This window comes from Helianthus annuus, chromosome 1 (genome assembly GCF_002127325.2).
Source record: "Helianthus annuus cultivar XRQ/B chromosome 1, HanXRQr2.0-SUNRISE, whole genome shotgun sequence".
Taxonomy (NCBI): Eukaryota; Viridiplantae; Streptophyta; class Magnoliopsida; order Asterales; family Asteraceae; genus Helianthus; species Helianthus annuus.
Window position 1 is genome coordinate 30,930,398 of NC_035433.2, and position 21,524 is coordinate 30,951,921.

A 21,524-nucleotide genomic window follows, 5' to 3' on the forward strand; every position below is an offset into this window, starting at 1 on the left:
ATGAATGGTTATTTATCCGGAGATCACTGATGGAAGAGCTACTCGAGTTTAGAAATAAGTACACTAAGGCTTTCTTAGGCTCATTCAAAGATGTGTTCACGTCCTTGGCTTGGTCAGGATCGGGGTTTGCACCTGAAAAACACTGGATGATTATGCCAGAGGCAGGATTCTTGATTGCGAACAAGTTTAATGTGATCGTTCATTTTTTATCTCAAGAAAAAAGAAACAGTTCTACTTGTTTTTCGCTTTGGAGAGGCCCTCACGAGTTCCCAGAAAAAAAAAATAATTACAATTGCACACGTGAATGGTAACCATTTTATAATGGTAGAATTGCAAGGAGAGTATCCAATTGCCAGCACAAACAACCTATGGAAATTAATGAGAGAAAATGATGCAGCTGGCTGGGAGAATATATTTGAATCACGTCAAAATATGTATAAGTCTTGGATAGCACAACCTGCTACATTTGGGGGGAGTATAGATTAAACCTCGGTATGTAAATTATTAAATGATAATAATTTTGTAAAAAAGTACTTATTTTTATATAGCTTTTGTTACAGCTATAAATATAATTTGATAAATTATAACAATAAAAACTAATAATAAATACTATATCATAAAAACAATAATAATAATAATAATAATAATAATAACTAATTAATAAACAAATACAAACAAATACTAAATAACTAATAATTAAATAAATGAATAAAAAAAAGACAACAAAAAGACAAAACAGGCTAAAAACAAAAACCAAATGATTGATGGATGTGATGTTTTTAATAGGGGGGGGGGGGGGTGTAATCAGGAATTAGGGGGGGTGGGAATAGAATGAGCCTTTATCTATTTATCTTTGAAGATAATAAGTCTATGATGGTTGCAGGCTTTTATCACACAAGCCTTGGAAAAGGCGAAAAGCAACAAAAGAAAATAATAAAATAACATATACTTTTAAAATTAAATTAAACCAGAAAAAAACTCATTTAAACGAATAGTCCTCTTCTTCATCTCATTTACAGGTACTGTCGCTGCTTCTCCGATGACCGGCGTCACCTCTCAGAGAAAAAAGTCCGGGCATTATATATCAGTTTTCGTAATTAAGGGGTGCGAATACACTTTTTTAAGGGGTGCGATCGGGATTTTAGCCTAAAAAATACACTAATTATTTTTTTCTTAAGGGGTGCGCCCGCCCACCCACCTTCTCTCTTAGGTCCGCCCCTGTCTAGGATTTCTTTAGTTTTTTTTTTGGGTATAATTTCTAGATGTGAATGATTGTTAACTAGGTATACAGTTGGAGTTTGTTTGATATGAGGTAATGGAATAAACGAAGGAATGGAATGGACAAATGAATGAAATGAATGTTACCGTGAGAATTGGATAAGTCATAACATTGTGTTGCTTATTATGCAAGGATATTTACTTGCATGAACTTGAAGGCTATTTAAAACATGTTCTTTCTCTCTTTTGTTTTTTAATGTCCTAACAAAATTAATTCTGAGCATTTTGGGTCTTTTGGGGCACCCACTGGAACAAACAAAGTACTCCCATAGTAACCCGAGTCCATCATCAATTCCAGGGAAAATCCGGTAACCCATCCTTCCATAGGCACGACGATGAAATTACCAGTAAAACCCATTTGGCTCAAGGATCAAACCCATGTGGGTCTCCTATTTTTACTCACCAGTGCCTCACTCTACACCAAGTGAGAGTTGAACCTGCATCCTCCAAAAGAAATACAAGCCTTACAACACTTGATCTAGAGACGTTAATACTATATGTTTCGTGCGTGTACGCCAAATCTAGTTCTTCCAACTACATTTTTAGTGAAAAGTACAATCAATTAATCGAAAAGAAAACTGTGAAGATTGTATTTTTATGGTATATCCTTTTTAATTCTTAAAATTCAGTTCCAGGTAAATTGAATCTGATTCACCTATTATAATTTATGCAAAAAATGTAAAGATATTTTTAGCGTAAAACAAGTATAAACAGTAGATACCTACTTGAATTCAACGAAATATAATTTATAAGTAGACGAAAAATATATGTTAGCATACATTAGTATTAGTAAACGTAAGTTATTTTTAAATACATGAGTATAAAAAGTAAATAGTTAAATACATTAGATACTTTGAATTCATGTATTATCTATTTTTAGCATATTTTTTAATACTATTGTTAGACGAGACTTTGCTACACGAGTTAAATCAACAAAAGAACTATATGATATATCACAAGAAGAGGATAGATAAATTAACATAAAATAAGTACCGCATTGCAAATCGTCATCGCCGCAGCATCGTGCGGGTTTCCAACCCTGAAGTCCGCTTGTATGAAATTGGATCATCCAAAAACATTGACTCCATATAAATAAAATTCTGAATCCCCCATCGGGTATTGAGTCGTCACATCCAAGCCGATTAATACACAGGCCGTGTTAAGGTTAACATGTCTAACTATACGGGTTGTGTTTGGTTTTGCTTATTCAACTTGTTTAACTAAACAGGTTGGTCTGCTAACTTGTTAAACTCAGTTTCAAAATCCACCAACTCGATTAACATGTTTACAACATAACTAATACCAACCCTACCCGTCAGCCCGATTAAATGGAAGGGTAAATGAGGGGTGTTCGTGTTACATGATTTTAAGCGTGGATTTGGAAATACAGGTCACCTTCGTATTGAACAATACAACCCGCCAAACCAACAAACCAAATATGCAAACAAAAGAAAGCAACACAAAACAAAATTGCGAGCAAAGAAACCCGAAACCCATATCCTTTTTCGAATTTTTATTGCATTCAATAAATAAATAATATATTAACTGTTCTTATAAAATATATAAACAATAAAATAATATTCTTTTTCGTATTTCGGTTTCTTTCTCATTTAACATACCAATTTCCCGCCTTCCTGGTATGGCTATATGGTTTATAGTTTTTACAGGATCGAATCAGAGCATACGAGGAAGATGACACGAGTACCTGATCGATCGATGAGACGCAAGCGCCTGTCGTACAGCAAAATCAACTCTTTCTCCTCTCAGATGTATCGATTCATAGATCTCACATATGAACTTGGAGAGTTCTTCTTCGTCATCATCGTCCCAAATTAGGGTTCCTCCATCTGCACAGGGAGTGTCTCTTTCAGTCATGTTCTCCCACTCGCTGCTAGGGGTTGTGATTCCGAGATCCTCGTCTTCAGGTTCCTCTCCAATCTCGAATTTAGCGTTCTGTAATTCACTCAAGTAGTCGCAAGATCCGTAGAATGATGTTAACTGTGTCTGCATCTCTTTGGGTTCTGTTGTAGGGCATATGACTGCTTTAGCACCTGAGTCTAGAAACGCCTTTATTAGAGCTGGAAATGGCCCGTATAAACCGCTGTATATTATGATCCTGTCTCTCCAACCACCAACCTGTAATTTTCATCATTTTTAATCACTTGATCCGAATAAGTTGTTCGACTACAAGTGCTGTGAAACCTAGCACGAAATTCACGGTTTTGGGTGTAATCTAAATGTGTTTGGGTCATTTTCAGAAACCGTATAGAAAAACGGGTAGTGGTTATGGGTTGACCAATTCATTTTTTTATATAAAATGTGAAGTTTTATGTATTGACTTAAACTGGTTGGAGTATAAAACGGGTCATGGTGTGTCGAATATGATGTCCACGATTGTGTCTGATTTTGACCCGTCGACCGACAAACATGACCCGTTTACCACCATTAACGAATACAAGATGTAGACATAATCAAAACAAGACTATGTCAATTATTGAAAAACCTATACACTATTATAACAAGAATTTTACTCTTTAGTTAATAATTTAAGATGTTTTATGCATTTTGAATTCACGTTGAGCAACTTTCAACCAAAATGGCTTGAATTTTAGCTGAACTTTTATCTTTTGGGATTTTACCCATTTAACAAATTGTAGAAAACGTAAAACATAAAAGGACCGATTTTCCCATATTGCAAATCATTCAACTTCCTTTATATCCCACAATCCTATTAACTAAATGAAAAAAAAATCGATTATAAAATGAAAAACATAAAAAGATATCTTTTTTTCGCTAAACAAGTCAACCACGAATGTTGTCTGGCGTGTTTGGTTCATGTGTCTAACACAATTTTAAGTTCGTGTCTGGTTTGAAGGGTCAACTAAATAAAAAAATTATAAAATCTAAAACATACCATCCAACGAACATCTGCAGGAGACAAGTGCATAGAAGGAACTGTCCTGCGAAACATGTAAGCCCCAACTTCTCGATCATCTTCATTCACCTTCATCCACCAGCCAAACACACAGATTATTAACTTACCAATTTGCTACGAGTCGCAATCTCAATCCATCTACTTATGAATATGTTGATTCAGGTTTTGTTTAATCTCTGACGGGTCAAACGTGTGACACTGAAAAAAATACAACATTAGCTAAAAAGGAAATGTATGGAAAGGTGTGTATTCAGGCCTGACCCGTTTTGACCATTTACTCAACCCATATGACCCGCCCATTTTAGCAGCATACCTGAGTCTGGCGACCTATGTAGCGATGTACAACAACCCCAATCTGGAAGCAAGGTCTACAGGCTACCAAATCAGCAACAGTGGATATGTTTGAAATGTGTGACATGTGTCTCCTACGACGCCCTTTCAGCATCGACTGAAAGCTGCATTTCACATCTTGCAGAAATTTGTCTGCAAGTTCTCCCGGTTCAGCAACCACGAACACATCATTTTGCCAGCTGGAACAACAACCATGCATCATCACCCAGTTTTCCAATAAACTGTTTGTTGAAAGAAGAAATAACTAACCTTACTATTGATCCATTTGTATCGTTTTCAAGAGCCAAATGAACAACTCCAACATGTGGGGAATTTTGTAACTTGTCATGCAACAAGCGAATAGGAACCGAAAGCTGTCTAGCTGCAGTCGGTGATTCTTGAGGGCCAATTTTTCCATCAAGGCTTAAATGTGCCATTATACCACAACTGTAGAGATGTGGACTTGATGGGCTGAACAATGGGGATGCAAATGGTGACGGAAATGATGTTTCTGGTACCGGCTTAAGCGTTTCGGATGTTGTCACATCCATAACAGATAGTTTTATTCCATTTCCACAACAAAATGTGTCAAGTGATTGAACATGGTTGAAATTATTTCCGGAATTTGAAGCCTTCACAAGTAGCATGTTACGCCTCCAACCTAAATAGGCTCCGTTTTCACCTATTGCTTACAAGAATCAGAGGTTAACGTTAGAGATGGCAAAATGGGCGAGTCCAAAACTCAAAATAGGTCAAATTTTTATTAATAACTAGTTTGTTAGATAAATTACAAACTATAATAATTTAAGAGGTTTTATGCACTACAATACGTAATTGGGTAGATTAACATAAGTAAATGGGCAGAAATTGTTTATGTAGTGTTCTACGTAATGGGTGAGGATACAAACCAAACCAAACCGTAACCGAAGTAACAGATGGTTTGGTTTTATTTTTTTAATTAACCAAATAAATCAGTTCGTTTATGGTAAAAAATAATCAAACCATTAATTACCAATCCACCTCAATTTCAATAAGTACACTTTAATATGTATATATTTAAACTATATATATGTGTGTTTGTGCGCGCGCGTGTGTGTCAGGTTTTGTTTAATCATGTTGTTAATTGACTTTGTCAAATAAACAACTGTCCCGACCACTGTTTGGCAGAAATCTTTGACTGTCAACTGAATTAACAGAATCAATTTGATATTGACCAACAACTGACCCAGATATATCCAAAAACAAGCACATTATCCCATCCTTATACCTGAAAATGCAAATCATACCAGTACATGGACGTTTTGCCTTGAACAACTGTTGAGAGTGTAGATTGTCAAGATATTTCTCATCATTATGATTCTGCAACAATTTTTCACACACATTTTCAAAAGCCGAAGAATTGTTCTTGATATAATCATTAGTGGCTGCCTCCAACTTAAGCCATACTGTGGGATCAGTCTCATCCAACTCCATATCACAGCGTTCGTCAACTGTAAAAAGGTGACAAAAACACAAGTTCAAACGCTTAATTGAAGATGACATCAAGCGCTCCAAATGTTATCATGCTCAACGAGTAGAGGTGGCAAATCTGGCCCATTTGCTTATGAATGGGTTGATACAAGTTATAATTTATCTCAAATTGGTTGAAAGAGAACCAAAATCTATTTTTATGTATATAATTTCACAAATCAGCATAACTAAAAAATTAAAATAATTCTTAAAAATAAATTTGTCTGAGCAATCACAGTTTAAGACATTATTTATTATAAAAAGACAATTTAAACAGACAAAAGTGTTTGCTGAGTTTTATATGTATATATAATTTTATATGTGTGTGTGTGCATGTGCGTGTGTGGGGAATATCAATAAACAACCAATTTTAATAAAGCAGTGTGAGAACCGCATAAACATTTACATCGTATTTGCCAGACATAGAGGGAGAGAGAAAGGAGACGGTTATGGGGTTACATAACTGCCTTAAAGTAATAGGTACAAGTGTTTATGGGTTCTCTACCTAAATTTTGTTTTGTAATTAACTGTCCTATATATATACAAGAAAATATTACGTAAAATACAATTTCAGTTGACTTTATTGCTATTGCTATATTCTGTATGATGGACAAGATGTAGCATTAAACAATTAGACAGGGTGGAGAATTTCCATAATAAGAATCCCACCTGGATTGAACCGAAAATACTGAATATCGGGAATCATTGAAAGCAATGTGCTTAACATATCGTCTATGCGGTCGACTGAGCATGCACTTTCAACCAATACTTGACCAGTATCCAAATAACGCCACCCGCCTTTTCGAACCTAGAATCAACCACAAATAAAAAAAAGCATATAGTTAGTACATGTGTGTATATATTAGACATAAACTTTCCAACCTCAGAAATGGCCTTGGTAAACAGGATGTAGCTTTTGGAAGGTTTTTTTAAATAGGAATTAGAAATAGAACATTGTAAAGGTTGTCACAGAAATATGCTTATATCTGCCTAGATGTGTGTGTGTGTGTGTGTTTAGAGAGAGAGAGAGAGAGAGAGAGAGAGAGAGAGAGAGAGATTGCCTTTGTTGGAACAGTACAACAACCAATTGAAACTAAGGTATCAATTTTTGCGTCTGGCCATAGAAGTTGTGCTTCTCGTATAGCAAATATAGTAGGATTATTTGCAACAATAGCACCATCTTGCCAACGGAATACACCTGTAGGAATGTCACAGATTTAAGGAGAAACTCAAAGTCATATTCGTTTACTTCTGTTAACAAACAAAGGTTAATACGCTTCTTCAAAATGTCATACTTCACCTCTATTGTACGAAACTTGGTTGGCTTATTTATTTTTTATTTTTTTCATATTTCATCTGAAAGTATTTTTCATAAATTCCATTCCTGAAAATATGAGAGAAAATGCTGCATAGAGATAGAGGTGGCAACTACAGGGAGTTCATACCATCAGAGTAATCATCAAGATAATACGGAGCTGCAGACGATGCTCGTATAGCTTGCCATATATGATGTCTACAACTTCCCATGTGAGTACCATGTTTATATCCAATTTGAGCACCGTAGGTTGATGTAACTGACTCATTGTTGGCTGAGATTGTCAAAGGAGCTTCTATTGTGCCAGCAGGGTACTATAGTTCAAATGAGGATATATCACTTAATATGTGAATCAACAATATGATCAGGATTTCATCAGAAAGCATGCGGTATGTCACTAAACCTGATAATTACGAAATATAAACGGCTGAGCTGGTGCCATATTGACTAAAGTTGATACCACAATAACTTTTGGGATCCCTTTTACTGCTGAGTCTATTAAGAGATCCCCATCCTCTTCGGCGCATATCTCTTTTAACAATCTCTCAAACTCATCAGCGCTGTGCTGGACATAGATGAAAGTGAATAGTTTTAGCCATTATACATGCACTAGAATTTGTGGTCCATCCCATAACAAGGTTTAGAAATTTCCTATTTAATCATGCACAAATTATGTTGGCCCTGAAAAGGCTTGACAGTTAAAATTTTCAATTTTAAGGTAATCTTTATCCTTATCTGTTGATAGGCAGTTTCTCACTTTCTCAACACCACGTCAAAGATAAGCAACGTGGTCAAAGTTATTGACTTGTCACGTCATCGTTTATTATGGTAACTTACTAACTTGTACAGTTGATCAGTAGCTTGACGGTTTTTGCAATTATTGAAAGTTTAATGGGTTTTTCTGTGGAAAAAAGATCTTCACGGTAAATTATTTATCTTTCAAGATAAATTAGCTCTTTAGTTATTAGATAGTAAAAATATCCAGAAATTAAAACAGGAGAATTGCATACTTTAGATCCATGCACAACGACTCTAAAACTTTGTGATGAACTTTTGTAAAGCTGATCGAACTTCTCTCTCCAAGTTGCCGCTTCGTTATCCTTCGGAACGTGTTCCGCAAACACAAGTTTTCCTGTAAAATTGTACAAGTGAAATCTGACATGACTATCAAGAGAAAGAAGTTAGTAGCATAGTCTTGGGGTCAATTGTGATTCATTTACTTATGAGCAGGTCAATACAACTTTCTTAATTTAAAAGAGTCAACTGCAGTGATTATGCTCAACACGTTATTCGTTTTAAAAAATCCAAGAAAATGGACAAAAAAGAGTTTGCAGGTCAAGCCAAACCGAACCGACATGATCCTTTTTGATCAATGCTTAAATGACTAGTTTCGACTTGAACCCGTTTTGACCGCTATCCAACCTGCCCAGCCCGCCCATCTTGCTACCAGCTAGTCTGCCGCATAAGGTTCATCTAGCTCACCTAGACTTTTGTATATATCTTCACACTTTTCCAACGACATGAGTTTAATTCCAAGAGCAACAGCAAGCAAGCCTCCGGTTGACGTGCCACATATAAGATCAAACATCTCATGTATCTGTTTACCGGTACCCTTCTCAATTTCCTTAAGAATTTGTACAGTAGCAAGACCTTTCATCCCACCTCCATCCATCGTAAGTATCCTCAGTCCTTGCTTTGCCACCTGTCTTCCTTTTATAGAACGCCTCAGACTCTCATTCTCACCTATAATCACATATAACTACACTATTTAATAATACAAATTTATTAACCATTAAATTTAAAGGTATGGAAAACCATTAAAGAAGACAACCTAGTATAGCTAGAGCACGAGCTGCAGCTTTCCTCACACGTAGCTCAGATGTAACTGTACGTTGCAAAAGAAGATCCCTCAAACTTTCAGAAGCAACAAGAATCCGCCGGTTTTCTGAACAAAAGGCTAAGTTCCCAATAGCTAGTAACGCAGACCTTTGAACCTAGTGATTTATAAAAACTATTCAGATCATTGTTAGACTGGCATTATTAGCATAGTTGTTAATAGCGAATAGTGACAAGGGACCTATATGCTACATAGCGAATAGAGACCGCTAGCTATTTTACAAATAGCATACACTAGAAAAAGAATTTTGAAAATTTTTATATGTATATTATATCAAATACCTAGGTATGTATGCTATTTTACATGTATATTTAACAAAAACCTATAATCTAGCTATATCTAAATGCTATTTACATCAAAAAAATATCACTGTCGCTATTTACACTATTGGTCGCTATAACCCAAAGCGACACTTAGTCGCCTCACTACATAGCGCGCTATAGCGGTCGCTATAGCCGCTATTGACAACTATGATGGCGAATAGCGACAAATAGCGATAGCGAATAGCGATAAATAGTGGGCGGCTATTTTATAAATAGCGATACACTAGAATTCTTTATTTATTTATTTTATATGTATATTATATCAAAATACCCTAGTATGTATGCTATTTTACATGTATATTTAACAAAAACCTATAATCTAGCTATATCTAAATGCTATTTACATCAAAAAAATATCACTGTCGCTATTTACACTATTGGTCGCTATAACCCAAAGCGACACTTAGTAGCCTCACTACATAGCGCGCTATAGCGGTCGCTATAGCCGCTATTGACAACTATGATGGCGAATAGCGACAAATAGCGATAGCGAATAGCGATAAATAGCGGGCGGCTATTTTATAAATAGCGATACACTAGAATTCTTTATTTATTTATTTATTTTATATGTATATTATATCAAAATACCCTAGTATATATGCTATTTTACATGTATATCTAACAAAAACCTAAAATCCAGCTATTTTATAGCTATATTTAATTGCTATTTATATTACAAAAAATAAAGTGTCGCTATTCTCGCTATCCATCGCAACAACCCTAATAGCGACACTAGACCTATATGCTACGTAGAGCGCTATAGCGATCGCTACGATCGCTATTGACATCCATGATTATTAGGGTTAACTAGTAAACCAGGCAACTTCAATATTTCTGTAATCATAATATGCAATAATATTATTTTCGTAACTAAAATAAGTAACATTAGTATTTCCTCCCGAAAACAAACCAATTTTGTATGTCAATCTTATTTTTGTTACGATGAATAAAATATGTTTCAGGTACTATTAGTGTTACCATGTGATAAGAAGCTAACATACATGACAATAGACAAGCTTATGTTTACCTCTGGTTCTTTATGTACACATAACAACTTTAATGATCTTATGACGTCCTTATTCATCATCTTTTGGGCCACTTTGTCAGAAACGAACCCCAACTTTGCGACGACTTGCAAGACAGATTTCAGTTCTTGAGGGCCATTACATTTCAAAACTCTTTGAATGGGTTGCATGATGTCACATTTCATCAACTGAAGTGACACAGATACATCTGAGGCAAGAGAAGTAAGTGCAGAACAAGCCTGCTCAACCTGAAGAAAATTTTACAACTACTTGGAAAACATCTAAATGAGAAATAGGCAGATAAATATTGTGATAAGAAATGACAACTAACCACATGATGATTTTCACTACTAATCATACTTATGAGTTGCCGTATTGCATTTTCATCTTTACCAATAACGACACGGTTTCCTTCATCTTGAGCTATCTTTGCAAGGGCAGATGCAAGCAAAGGATGGTGGCATGATGAATAGCGAAATATTAGAGCAAAGAATGCACTCAGCTTGTGTCGTGAAGCAACAAAGTAAGAGTTATTCAACACCTGCATTCCATCTAATACAAGTTAGGTTTATGCTATGTAGTTAATATCCCGATATATCAGTGATATATCGGTTATCGGTCCCCTACCGAGATAGCGGTACAAAATATTGGTCAGAATATCGGTACGGATAATATCAGCGATATTGTCCGATATTTGACCGATATAGGACCGATATTTGATTGATAAATCACCGATTTTCCCGATATCTGTACCATTCTTCTTTTTTGTACCGTTCATTTTTCTTCTTATTGCTGCTATTGGTGTTTTAAGTCTTAATTGTTAGTTGTTACTGTTAAATGTTAGTGTTTTAAGTCTTAGTCAGTTCTTACTTGTTACAATTGTTAGTGTTAAATTGCTATATATATAAATTTGACATGATATTAAAATTACCTATATCCCAAAGTGATAACTGATATCTCAAATATCAGTTCTTGACCGATATCCTATATTTTACCGCATTAACTACTTAGGGTTTATGATAAACCAAAAGATGGCACTGTCTACCATTTACTTATATTCGTCAAGTAGAAAAAGTTAGCTAACACGAGAATGGATGAAATAAGTCTTACCTCTATCTGCACATTCACAGATCTTAGATAGTCATCTGCAACAATCCGAATGTTTGCAACAGAAAGATGGCGGAGTTGGTGCAAAGACAAAATTTCAGGAAGAAATTCAAGCGGATTACCAAATAGCCTTAGAACACGTAACTCAGCCATGGCCCTGAATAAAAAAATTAAGATAAAACAATAGATCTCAACTTAAGAACACGTATAGCCTTCATTGTAATTAAAATATATCATAATCAGATTAATGACCTGAAATCAAGAAGAGGACGGACTAGCTTATTGTGTTCAAGTGATAACTCCACGAGTCCAACACACTGCCTGAGTTCAACTGTTTGTTGTTCAAACAAAAAAGGAATATGTCACAAGCTGCAAATCTGTCCTATTACCTACATAAATTGGAAATGACTTTTAAGAAAGTTGCAGGCAGATTACCTGGTACAGTAACCAATAAGTTGTAGTCAACTGTGAGTACTTTAAGTTTTTTCAAATCACCAACTTCAGGGGGCAAATTTAACAGCTTATTGTTATCAAGATATAGCTTCTCAAGAAGTGGCAGTTTAGTCAACTCTACCGGAAGCATCTGCGATTGGTTCAATATTTTATAGGAAAATAAGCAACATTTTGCACTTAATCATCTTCAAACATATAGAATCATAGGTTTGACCTACTTGTTAGATATAAACTTGAAAAGGGATAAAACTGTTATTTAATTTTATCTAGTTTGCTATGTTTAACCAGGTCTAGTTTGTTATGAAGTTGATTACTTGTGACAATCTTAGACTATGTCATGATGTATGTCCATTGTACTATTATATATACTTATCAATACCAACAATATTGTAAATTTTCACAAACCCTACACTACCCAAACTTAAAAGAGTCTACGGTATATAATTTTCTGTATATCATTGAACGATCTAAAAACCCTTTTGAATAGGGAGTACAAGATAACAATACCACTATTTTAGGTATCATAATCGTAATACAATTACGATCGTATAATAACCAAATAACATAAAATAATATATCTCTAAAATACTATCGGCTAAGACGCCCCTGCAGATTGAGCGGGGGTGGAAAGGATTGAAACAACTGACGAGGATAGGAGATGTCTGGCTGAGTAAAGGTAAGATATTGCAGCGCCAGCTAAACTACGGTACAAAATAGGATCATGAAACAGCGACCCATCTGTAGCACTTAGCTTGGCCGATAAGTCTACCGAGGTGGTACACGGCTTACACGATGTCATAGAAGCCTGGGAAATAATATCCTTCGTGTATTGAGTCTGATCCAAAAATAAACCATTCTAGTCCCGAGTCACCTTGATCCCCAGAAAATGATGCAATGGACCAGATCCGTCATGGCAAACTCTCGTGAGAGTGTACGAATAATGTCATGAAGCAGAACATTAAGGGGCTGTTTGGCAACTTCTGAATGGTTAAGTGCTGAATTAGTAAGAGGTCAGAACCATTAAGTGTTGAACCAGAGGTCTGAACCATTAAGAGCCAGTATAATGCTTAACATTTCAGAGGCTAATGTCTGACCAATTCAGATAGAGGTCTTAACCATTCAGACTCAGTATAATACTTAACCATTCAGAGGCAAATGTCTGAACCATTCAGACATCTGCCCACGAAACAAGCAGTCTGAACCATTAAGTGCTGAACCAGTAAGAGATCTGAACCATTAAGAGCCTCATTAATAGGTAAACAAACAGCCCCTAAATAACGCGGTAACCACAATACCATCAACATTAAGTAATAAATAAGTAGTGTAAGGACCCTGTGTATTAATGAGCAAAGAGTTATCACACACGCTGCTTCGAAAACCATGTGATAAAATGTAGGTGGCAAAACGGGTGTACCATGCACGGGGAGCCTGTTTGAGCCCATAGAGAGATTTCTTTAATCTGCATACAAAGTTAGGAAAACGCCTATCCACAAATCCCGGCGGTTGATGCATAAATACCGTTTCATTTAAGTTCCCATGTAGAAATGCATGCTTGACATCTAGTTGATGCATAGGCCAAGAACGAGAAACTGCAATAGATAGCATGGTCCGTATCATAGCCGGTTTGACAACCAGACTAAAAGTATCCTCACAATCAACCCCTACCGTCTGTGACTTTCCATTAACAACCAACCGGGCCTTATATCTCTCTAGAGAACCATCAGATTTAAATTTATGGTGAAAAAGCCTCACACATCGAATAACCGGTCTATCAACCAGTTGAGGCACCAGTTCCCAAGTTTCATTTTCCAGTAAAGCACTAAACTCAGCCCGCATAGCAAGTAACCAATGAGGGTCGGCAAAGCCTTAGTGTCTAGCTTTTGAACGGGTGGTCATAGGATGGGTGTTAGAGGGTGGTGGCTGAGTGGGCGGATGGGTGGGTGTCGGTTGTGCCACCGTGGATAAGGGTGGCGGATGTGTAGTGGTGACAACCGAAGGCTGGGTTGCAGCCGTAGGTGGTGTGGTAGCCGTAGGCTCTGAAGGTGTAGGGGTGGTGGCATGCGGACGACGGGTATAAGTTATCGGAAACGGTGTGATGGATGGTAGGGGAGGTTTTGGCGGTGTGGGTAAGGTGGGTGAAAATGTAAAACCAAGTGGTGGGGTATCATCGAGGAAGTTATAGGTGGTGGGTAGGGTGGGTATGGTGTATGGAAAAGTATTCTCGTCGAATGTCACATGACAAGATATTAACACCTTCCCGGTTGTTGAGTCGAAACACCGATAACCTCGGAAATCGGGAGGATACCCAAGGAAGATACATCAGACGGACTGAGTATGAAGTTTGTGAGGTTGAGTGGCGGAGGTATTGGGATAACAAGTGCACTCCAAGACACGTAAATGATCGTACGTTGGGTGGCGAAGGTATAATGCAACGGTGGGAGTGAAGAAATTTAATCTCTTAGTTTGTAAGATATCATTTAGGCGACAAATGAGTAATGAGCGAATGATATCATTTAGGCGATCATTTTGAGAAGAAGGGGCAAGAAACATGGTCTTAAAAAACGTTTTGAGGCGTGCGCCTCAAGGCGCGCCTTGAGGCAAAACGGCCAAAAAACGAGTCTATGGCGCGCCTCATGGTGTTTTTAATGTATATGCGCCTCAGAGGGGCTGAGGTGCTACCTCAGGGGATTTTGACAATTGTTTTTTATGTTTTTGACTTTTTGTGTCAATTTCAAGCATTTCATGTCTTTTTAAGTGTGTTTTTGATGATTTTGATGAATCTGGTGATGAAATTAGTTAGTATTATTATTTTTATAATATATATAATTTTTATATTTATTTATTAATACCGCCTCGGCCTTACACCTCGTTTTGCCTCGAGACTTACGCCTCGTGAGGCGAAGGGAAAAAGCCTCGAAACTCGAGTCCGTTCTTTTAAACCTTGGCAAGAAAAACGAAACACGAGGCCATTTTGTTAAGCAAAGGTTTTGAAGGCATTGTTGTCAAATTCCCCACCCAGATCACACTGAAAAGTTTTGATGTTGCGATTGAATTGGGTGGCTATCATATAATGAAATTTGACAAATGTAGGAAAAGTTTCAGATTTGTACTTGATAAACCCACACAAAATGGGAAAAATTGTCAATCAACACCATATAATATTTGTATCCTGTTAGACTAAGTATAGCAGACATCCACAAATCATAATGTATAATATCAAAAAGAGTAAACGTAAAAGAATTAGATTCATAAAAAGGCAGCCGTTTACTGTTTGATAAATGATAAGAATTGCAAAAGGTAGAATTCTTATTGTGATTACAAAAAAAAAAAAAAAAAAAAAAAAAAAAAAAAAAACACAAAACGTCGACTAGGAATATCTAAAACTTGAGCATCATCATGCCAAGGTAACGTTGTAGAAGCAAGGAAGCAGGCTTGTGGCGGAAGTGTTGGTGGAGTCATCGGATAGAGATTTCCCGTGCTATTGTGGCGGAAAAGTAGTCGTCCAGTTTTGAGGTCCTTTAAGGAAATACCAAAAGGGTCAAATTTAATTGAGACATTATTATCACGGGTAAACTGTTGGACAAATAAAAGGTTTTTGATAATGTATGGACTATAAAGAATGTTGGTTAAATATAAGTACAGTTTTGGATGGGAAGGAAGTCAATATCGGATCCCTCAATTGGTAAACAATGTCCGTTGCCAACCAAAAGTTTAGTATTTACAGTAGATAAATCTAGGTGTCGAATCATACCTCGATTTTCAATCACGTGTCATTTAGCTCCGGACATGATGGGGTATGGTATTGGACCCGACCCGAACAGTCGGACACTCCCGTTACTAATCGCCTTTTATATTACTATTTATTATTATTTCTTACTAACCCAACTGTGAGGCCCAACGCGATGTAGTTTACACTACATTGGGCTGACCCCTAACTGGGCCTGGCCCATTGAGGTTAAGGAGGCCCATGTCTCCTATATAAAGAGGTGTTCACCTCATTATTAGGGTAAACAAGATGGACCTGCCACACTTTTGTAGCTGGAAATAGGGGATTCTTTCTCCTACCGGCCATCTCTACATCCCAACTTTTCTCTCTTCTCCATTGCAGATATAGGTTCAAGAGGAAGAACAAGGTGCGATTCTCGGTCTCTTATACAAAGCGGTTCGAATCCTCTCCAGGTAAATCCGTGTTTCTTCAGGTATCCATGATTAAGTTGGGATCAGTTTAGTTTAGTTGCATAGTGTTGAAGGCCGCATTCAAGTTCGAGGGGTTCTACACATCAAAACCTATTAGTGGGCCGTGAGGAGCCGACGGTGGGCCATAAGGCAATGGACCTGGGCTACCTTAACCTGCATAATGGGCCGAGGGTATGTTCGGCGGGTATTGATTTGTCTGATTAGGCCGCCAAGTGGTTTGGGTTGGGTAAGGACATGGTTCCACCAGGCCCATTGTGGGTAGGTTTGCTGGTCCGATTGGTTTTGAAAAGCCCAAGAGGTGTTACCAGATGGTTGTCCGCCTCTGTTCCCTCGGCCACGACCTCCACGGCCTTTATAATTCTGTCATCTACCCCGTCCACAGCCCCGGTACTGATTGGTGTTAGGGTTGTTATTGTAGTCAGTAGGGTTTTGGGTGGTGGTTTGGTTCGTAGTCTGGGATGGGGATGGGGCGGTGGGTGAGACGAGGACTAAAGACGATCGCTGCTGTCGGACATACAATCTTATCACTTCGTCATTCAACATGGTTCTAGTGAGATCCCAGTCAGCTTTCTGAGAATTAATAAGAGAAGCAGTCGTATCATATTCCGAAGAAAGTCCCCTTACCAACTGTAATACCAACCGTGATTAAGTACTGAGTTGATCAACGTCAATAAGTTGATTTGCAAGCTTTTTGAGTTGTTGCTAGTAGTCGTCGACAGAACTGCAAGCAGCAAGTGTCAGATTTACAAAACGAGTTTCCAAAGCAGCAGCCTTTGCTTGTTTATTGCTGAGAAAAATCTTCTCGAGTTTCAGCCATGTCTCCCGAACCGTAGAATCGGTATCGAGTACCCGGGTGAGAAGGTCATTAGAGACAATATTGTAGATCCACTGAGAAACCAGTGCATCCAATTCTTTCCAGGCTTCATAAGCCGGATCCGTAGATGTCAGGGTCGGGGTATTGTCAATGTGATCCAGAACTTTATACGCTACAGCATGAAGTTTAAATAATTTGAACCAGGACGAATAGGTTACTTTTGATCAGGAGAAAATATACAACTAGTATGGTTTCTTTATTGATTTTTTGTTTTATGTGATGATTAGGAGAAAAAATAGATGTATAAGGGTTTGATCTTTTTATGTTTTTTGATGCTTTTTGGTTGTTCTAGACTTGTAGTTAAATGATTTTGTTGTTTTATTTATAGCTTTGTTTGTTTAAAGGATAAGTTACAAGTAATCAACATTTAATACTAGGGCTTGAATCTTTGAAAATAAAATTGAAAATTATGGACTATGGTTAAACATGATTGTTTATTTTGTTTAAGTTTTTAGTGTTATTTTATGAACTTATGGAGTGATGTATATGTGATAGGAGCCATGAGTAAGAATGTAATGAACTTATGGAGTGTTTAGTATCTCTAGATAATGCTTTGGATAGATTTCAAAAAATGAAAACCTGTAGTGTAAAATTTTAAATACGTTTGTAATGGCGTTTGACGTGTTTTTGATGATTATAAAAATTTTAGTTTGATGTTATTTTGTCTTACATGACCCGACTCGATCCGACCTGCTATGAACTGATTTTTTATATAGCTAGGGCCTAAAATCTTTAAAATATTCCGCACCCCAGCAAAAAATTCCTGGGTCCGCCACTGATGACATGGCGAAAAAAGGTCACACGGGGACATGTGACAGTCATTTCTTTGTTTGGCTAATCATTTGACCCTCATATAACCCATATGACCATTTTTCGCCGCCCACATTACAATACGGCCTGTATGACACGTTAGTGTCGGTTTGTATATGTAGCGTCCCCTAAATCACTCTTTAGCAAGAAAGAGATAACTTACAGACAATCCGCAACGACAGACGCTAAGAACACTAACATTCATCCAATGATCAGCGCACAATCTACCCACCCCCACCCCCACCCCACCACCATGACCCATACCCAAACCACCAAACTCACCAGCAAAATCCGACTTCAACAACTTAGTCAGCACCCCCATCCCATCATACTGTTGTCCAGACCCGCCTATCCGCGACATCACCACCACCCTAAGCGGATCCCTCTGCTTCACAACCTCCATCCCCAAACACACCAACTTCCCATCCCCATCCCCATAATCACCACATGCACACAGCCTAATCACCACCGTATCTTGCGGCAAGGGTAACGCAACCGTAACCTGAGATTGCAGCCTCAACGCCACCTGCACATCGTCATCTCTCGCACTCCAATCCAGATCAATTCGAAACCCTAACTCATGATCATTAGAATTCTCTTTTGACGGTGATCCGGAAGACGTTTGATCGTCTAACGGATCTTCTGTACCGTAATGCAATGATAGATGGAACATATCTGATAACCTCTTCCAACCTAATCCCCATGACATTGTTGAGATGAGATTTGTGGCATGCACGAAGAATGGTGATGATCATCGATGAGTTTGGATTTTGTGGTTTGTGACGATTGGATTGAGGAATTCTAGGGTTTAATCGGAGTGATTACATTTCATTTACGACGGGTGAAACTGATTAATTGTTGGACGATTTGTTGGAGAAGATGGTATGATATTGTTATGAGAGTATGGAAGTGCCATTTACAGTAAAGTTGATAACCGACGGGTTACTGTGATTTCACTTTTCCACGAGTAAATTATTGTTTTGGCCCTTGTGGTTTAGGCAGTTTAGCCTTTTCAATCCAAAAACGTGTATTTTAACATATCAGACCCTGAGTTACATTTTATAATGCTTAACACTAACTTTGTTACTTTATTGTAGTTAAGTGTAAGGGTAGTTAGGTAATTATATACCTTAGAGGCTGTTTTTGATAATTATAAAGTTCATTTAATATTTAGAGTAAATTACGTTTTTGGCTCCTGTGGTTATATTACTTTTACTATATTAGCATAAAATAAGAATTTTTAACATATCTGCCCCCATGGTTTCTATAACTAACCATTTTGGCCCCTAAGTCTAGAGATCATGGGGGCCAAAATGGTTAATTATAGAGACCATGGGGGCTAAAATGGTTAGACTTAGGGGCCAAAATGGTTAGTTATAGAAACTGTGGGGGCAGATATGTCAAAAATTCTTATTTTAGGCTAATATAGTAAAAGTGATATAACAACAGGGGCTAAAAATGTAATTTACTCTAATATTTAAGAGATTGTTAATGCAATTAATCAAGCTTTTTTTATTATTTCGTTATTTTTACGATTATTATTATAAATTTGTTTTTTAATATTTTTTTAAAACCTCTGTCGTTTTTAAAATTATCAATTTTTAAGCCGCTTCTTTATTAAATTCGTTCTTTTTAAAGTTTTCTTAAACGATACTTTTTATAAAGTTATTTTTAAAATCATTTTTTAACTTTTTTAAGCAATTCGTTTTTTAAGTCGTTAATTTTTAAAAGCGTTTCTTTTTTTAAAACGTTTCATTTAGAACCGTTTTTGAAACTTTGTATTCAGTTTACTTATAGTCGTTAGGGAAAAGAACTTCAGAAAATCAACGATTTCAAAAATCGAAGGAATTTAATAACGGTCGATTTTAAACGAACGAGTGGTTTAAAAAAACGAAGATTAAAAAAAGGACGTTTATAAAAAAAACCTTAAAAATAAGTTAATAAGTGTAAGGTACTAAAAACGCACGAATTTAATAAACGAAAGGTTAAAAAATAACGAATTTTGAATAAACAAATGGTTAAAAGAAATTGAAGATTTGAAAAAAAATAAACTATTCAAAAAAAAGTTTGAAAAATGAACGATCTTTTGCAAATTTTTATTTGAATGTTTTTTTTTTAAATATTACATTTCTTTTGTTTTTTATACACGTCGTTTTGTAAAATTAAAAAAATGAACGACTTTACAAAATAAGTTCTTTTAAAATCTTTAAAAATAAATGATTTAAAAAGAATGATATAAAATGAAGTGTTTAAAAAACTTTAAAAGACAAACGACTTTAAAAAGAACTATTTTAAAAACAAATGGTTTAAAAAGAAACAATTTTAAAAACCATAGATGGTTTAAATAAAATGTAAAAAACAAAGTTAGTGTAAGGGGCCAATTACCCTTACACTTAACTCCAAAAAAAAGTAATAAAGTTAGTGTCATGGGGTCAAAACTGTTATAAAATGCAACCTTGGAGTCTGATATGTTAAAAGATTTTTTTTTGGGCTGAAATGGTTAAACTGGCTAAACCATAGGGGCCAAAACAGTAATTTACTCTTTTTCCAAATATGTTATATGTTGTTGGCCATATGAAAAGTTACAAAAACTAGTTTTCTTTAAAGCCGCGCATTGCGACGAGACCGAGCAAATTATAATATAAAACAAACGTGATTTGAAAATAAACATGTTGTTTAGAAAGCCAAGCCATTAGAACGGTTTAATTTATTATCGTACTGTTTTATAATACCAAATAAATAGTTTATTTTAATTTATTTTGAGTACAACTTTGTTTTTAACAAAACTTATAACGGAATGTTATGGAAAAATTAAACATAACTACGTACTTAAGTTTTTAGAAAAAAAATATAAATGTAAGTTATTAAAAAAGTATCAAATTAATCGATAAACTAATATATGTTTAAAAAAAGAATTATTAATATATGTTCTAAAAAAAGAAAAAAAAATTATTATTAAAAAATAGGTAAAGGAAATATATTTTTTGAACAAAGGGAAAAATAAAAAAAAATGTTATTAAAAGTAAATACAGTAATAAACTATTAGAGTAAATTACGATTTTGTCCCCTGTGGTAATATCACATTTACCCTTTTAGTCCAAAAAGAAATCTTTTAACATCTGAGCCCCCAATGTCTTTTTTTTTTTTTCTAATCCTATTGGCCCCTAAAAGTAAATGGATGGGGTTAGTGTTAGGGGTCAAAAGAGTTTGAAAAAAAAAAGACCTTGGGGGCTCAGATGTTAAAAGATTCTTTTTTGAGCTAAAATAGTAAAAGTGATATAACCATAGGAGCCAAAATCGTAATTTACTCAAACTATTATAATATATTAAATAAAAAAATAATAAAAAGCTTTATTTAGAAAAAAGTTATAAACAAAAATTATTAAATAAATATCACATTAATTGATAAATTAATATATGTTTTAAAAAAAGAAAAAAAAGTATTAATATATGTTATAAAAAAGAAAATAG

General features: G+C 35.9%; 1 protein-coding gene across 1 annotated transcript; it reads right to left on the minus strand.

The window, feature by feature from the left end:
* Positions 1–2,770: 2,770 nt before the first annotated feature.
* Positions 2,771–19,047, minus strand: LOC110944168 (phospholipase A I). The gene is made up of 18 exons (XM_022185885.1): positions 18,217–19,047; positions 12,155–12,302; positions 11,972–12,050; positions 11,723–11,876; positions 10,944–11,153; positions 10,615–10,860; positions 9,199–9,361; positions 8,850–9,110; positions 8,378–8,499; positions 7,771–7,932; positions 7,498–7,681; positions 7,114–7,250; positions 6,722–6,860; positions 5,830–6,033; positions 4,814–5,225; positions 4,527–4,743; positions 4,193–4,282; positions 2,771–3,414 (listed from the first exon to the last, which is right to left on the minus strand). Exons 1-18 carry the CDS (start codon positions 18,760–18,762, stop codon positions 2,953–2,955), a joined length of 3,936 nt encoding a protein of 1,311 aa, XP_022041577.1. The 5' UTR covers positions 18,763–19,047; the 3' UTR covers positions 2,771–2,952.
* Positions 19,048–21,524: the final 2,477 nt, after the last annotated feature.

Coding starts and splice junctions, on each gene's coding strand:
- LOC110944168 (XM_022185885.1), bottom strand. CDS start 18,762: ATGTCATGGGGATTAGGTTGGAAGAGGTTATCAGATATGTTCCATCTA. Junction 9,111..9,198: donor TCGTGCTCTAGCTATACTAG/GTTGTCTTCTTT, acceptor ATGTGATTATAG/GTGAGAATGAGAGTCTGAGG. Junction 7,933..8,377: donor TCGTTGTGCATGGATCTAAA/GTATGCAATTCT, acceptor ATCTATGTCCAG/CACAGCGCTGATGAGTTTGA.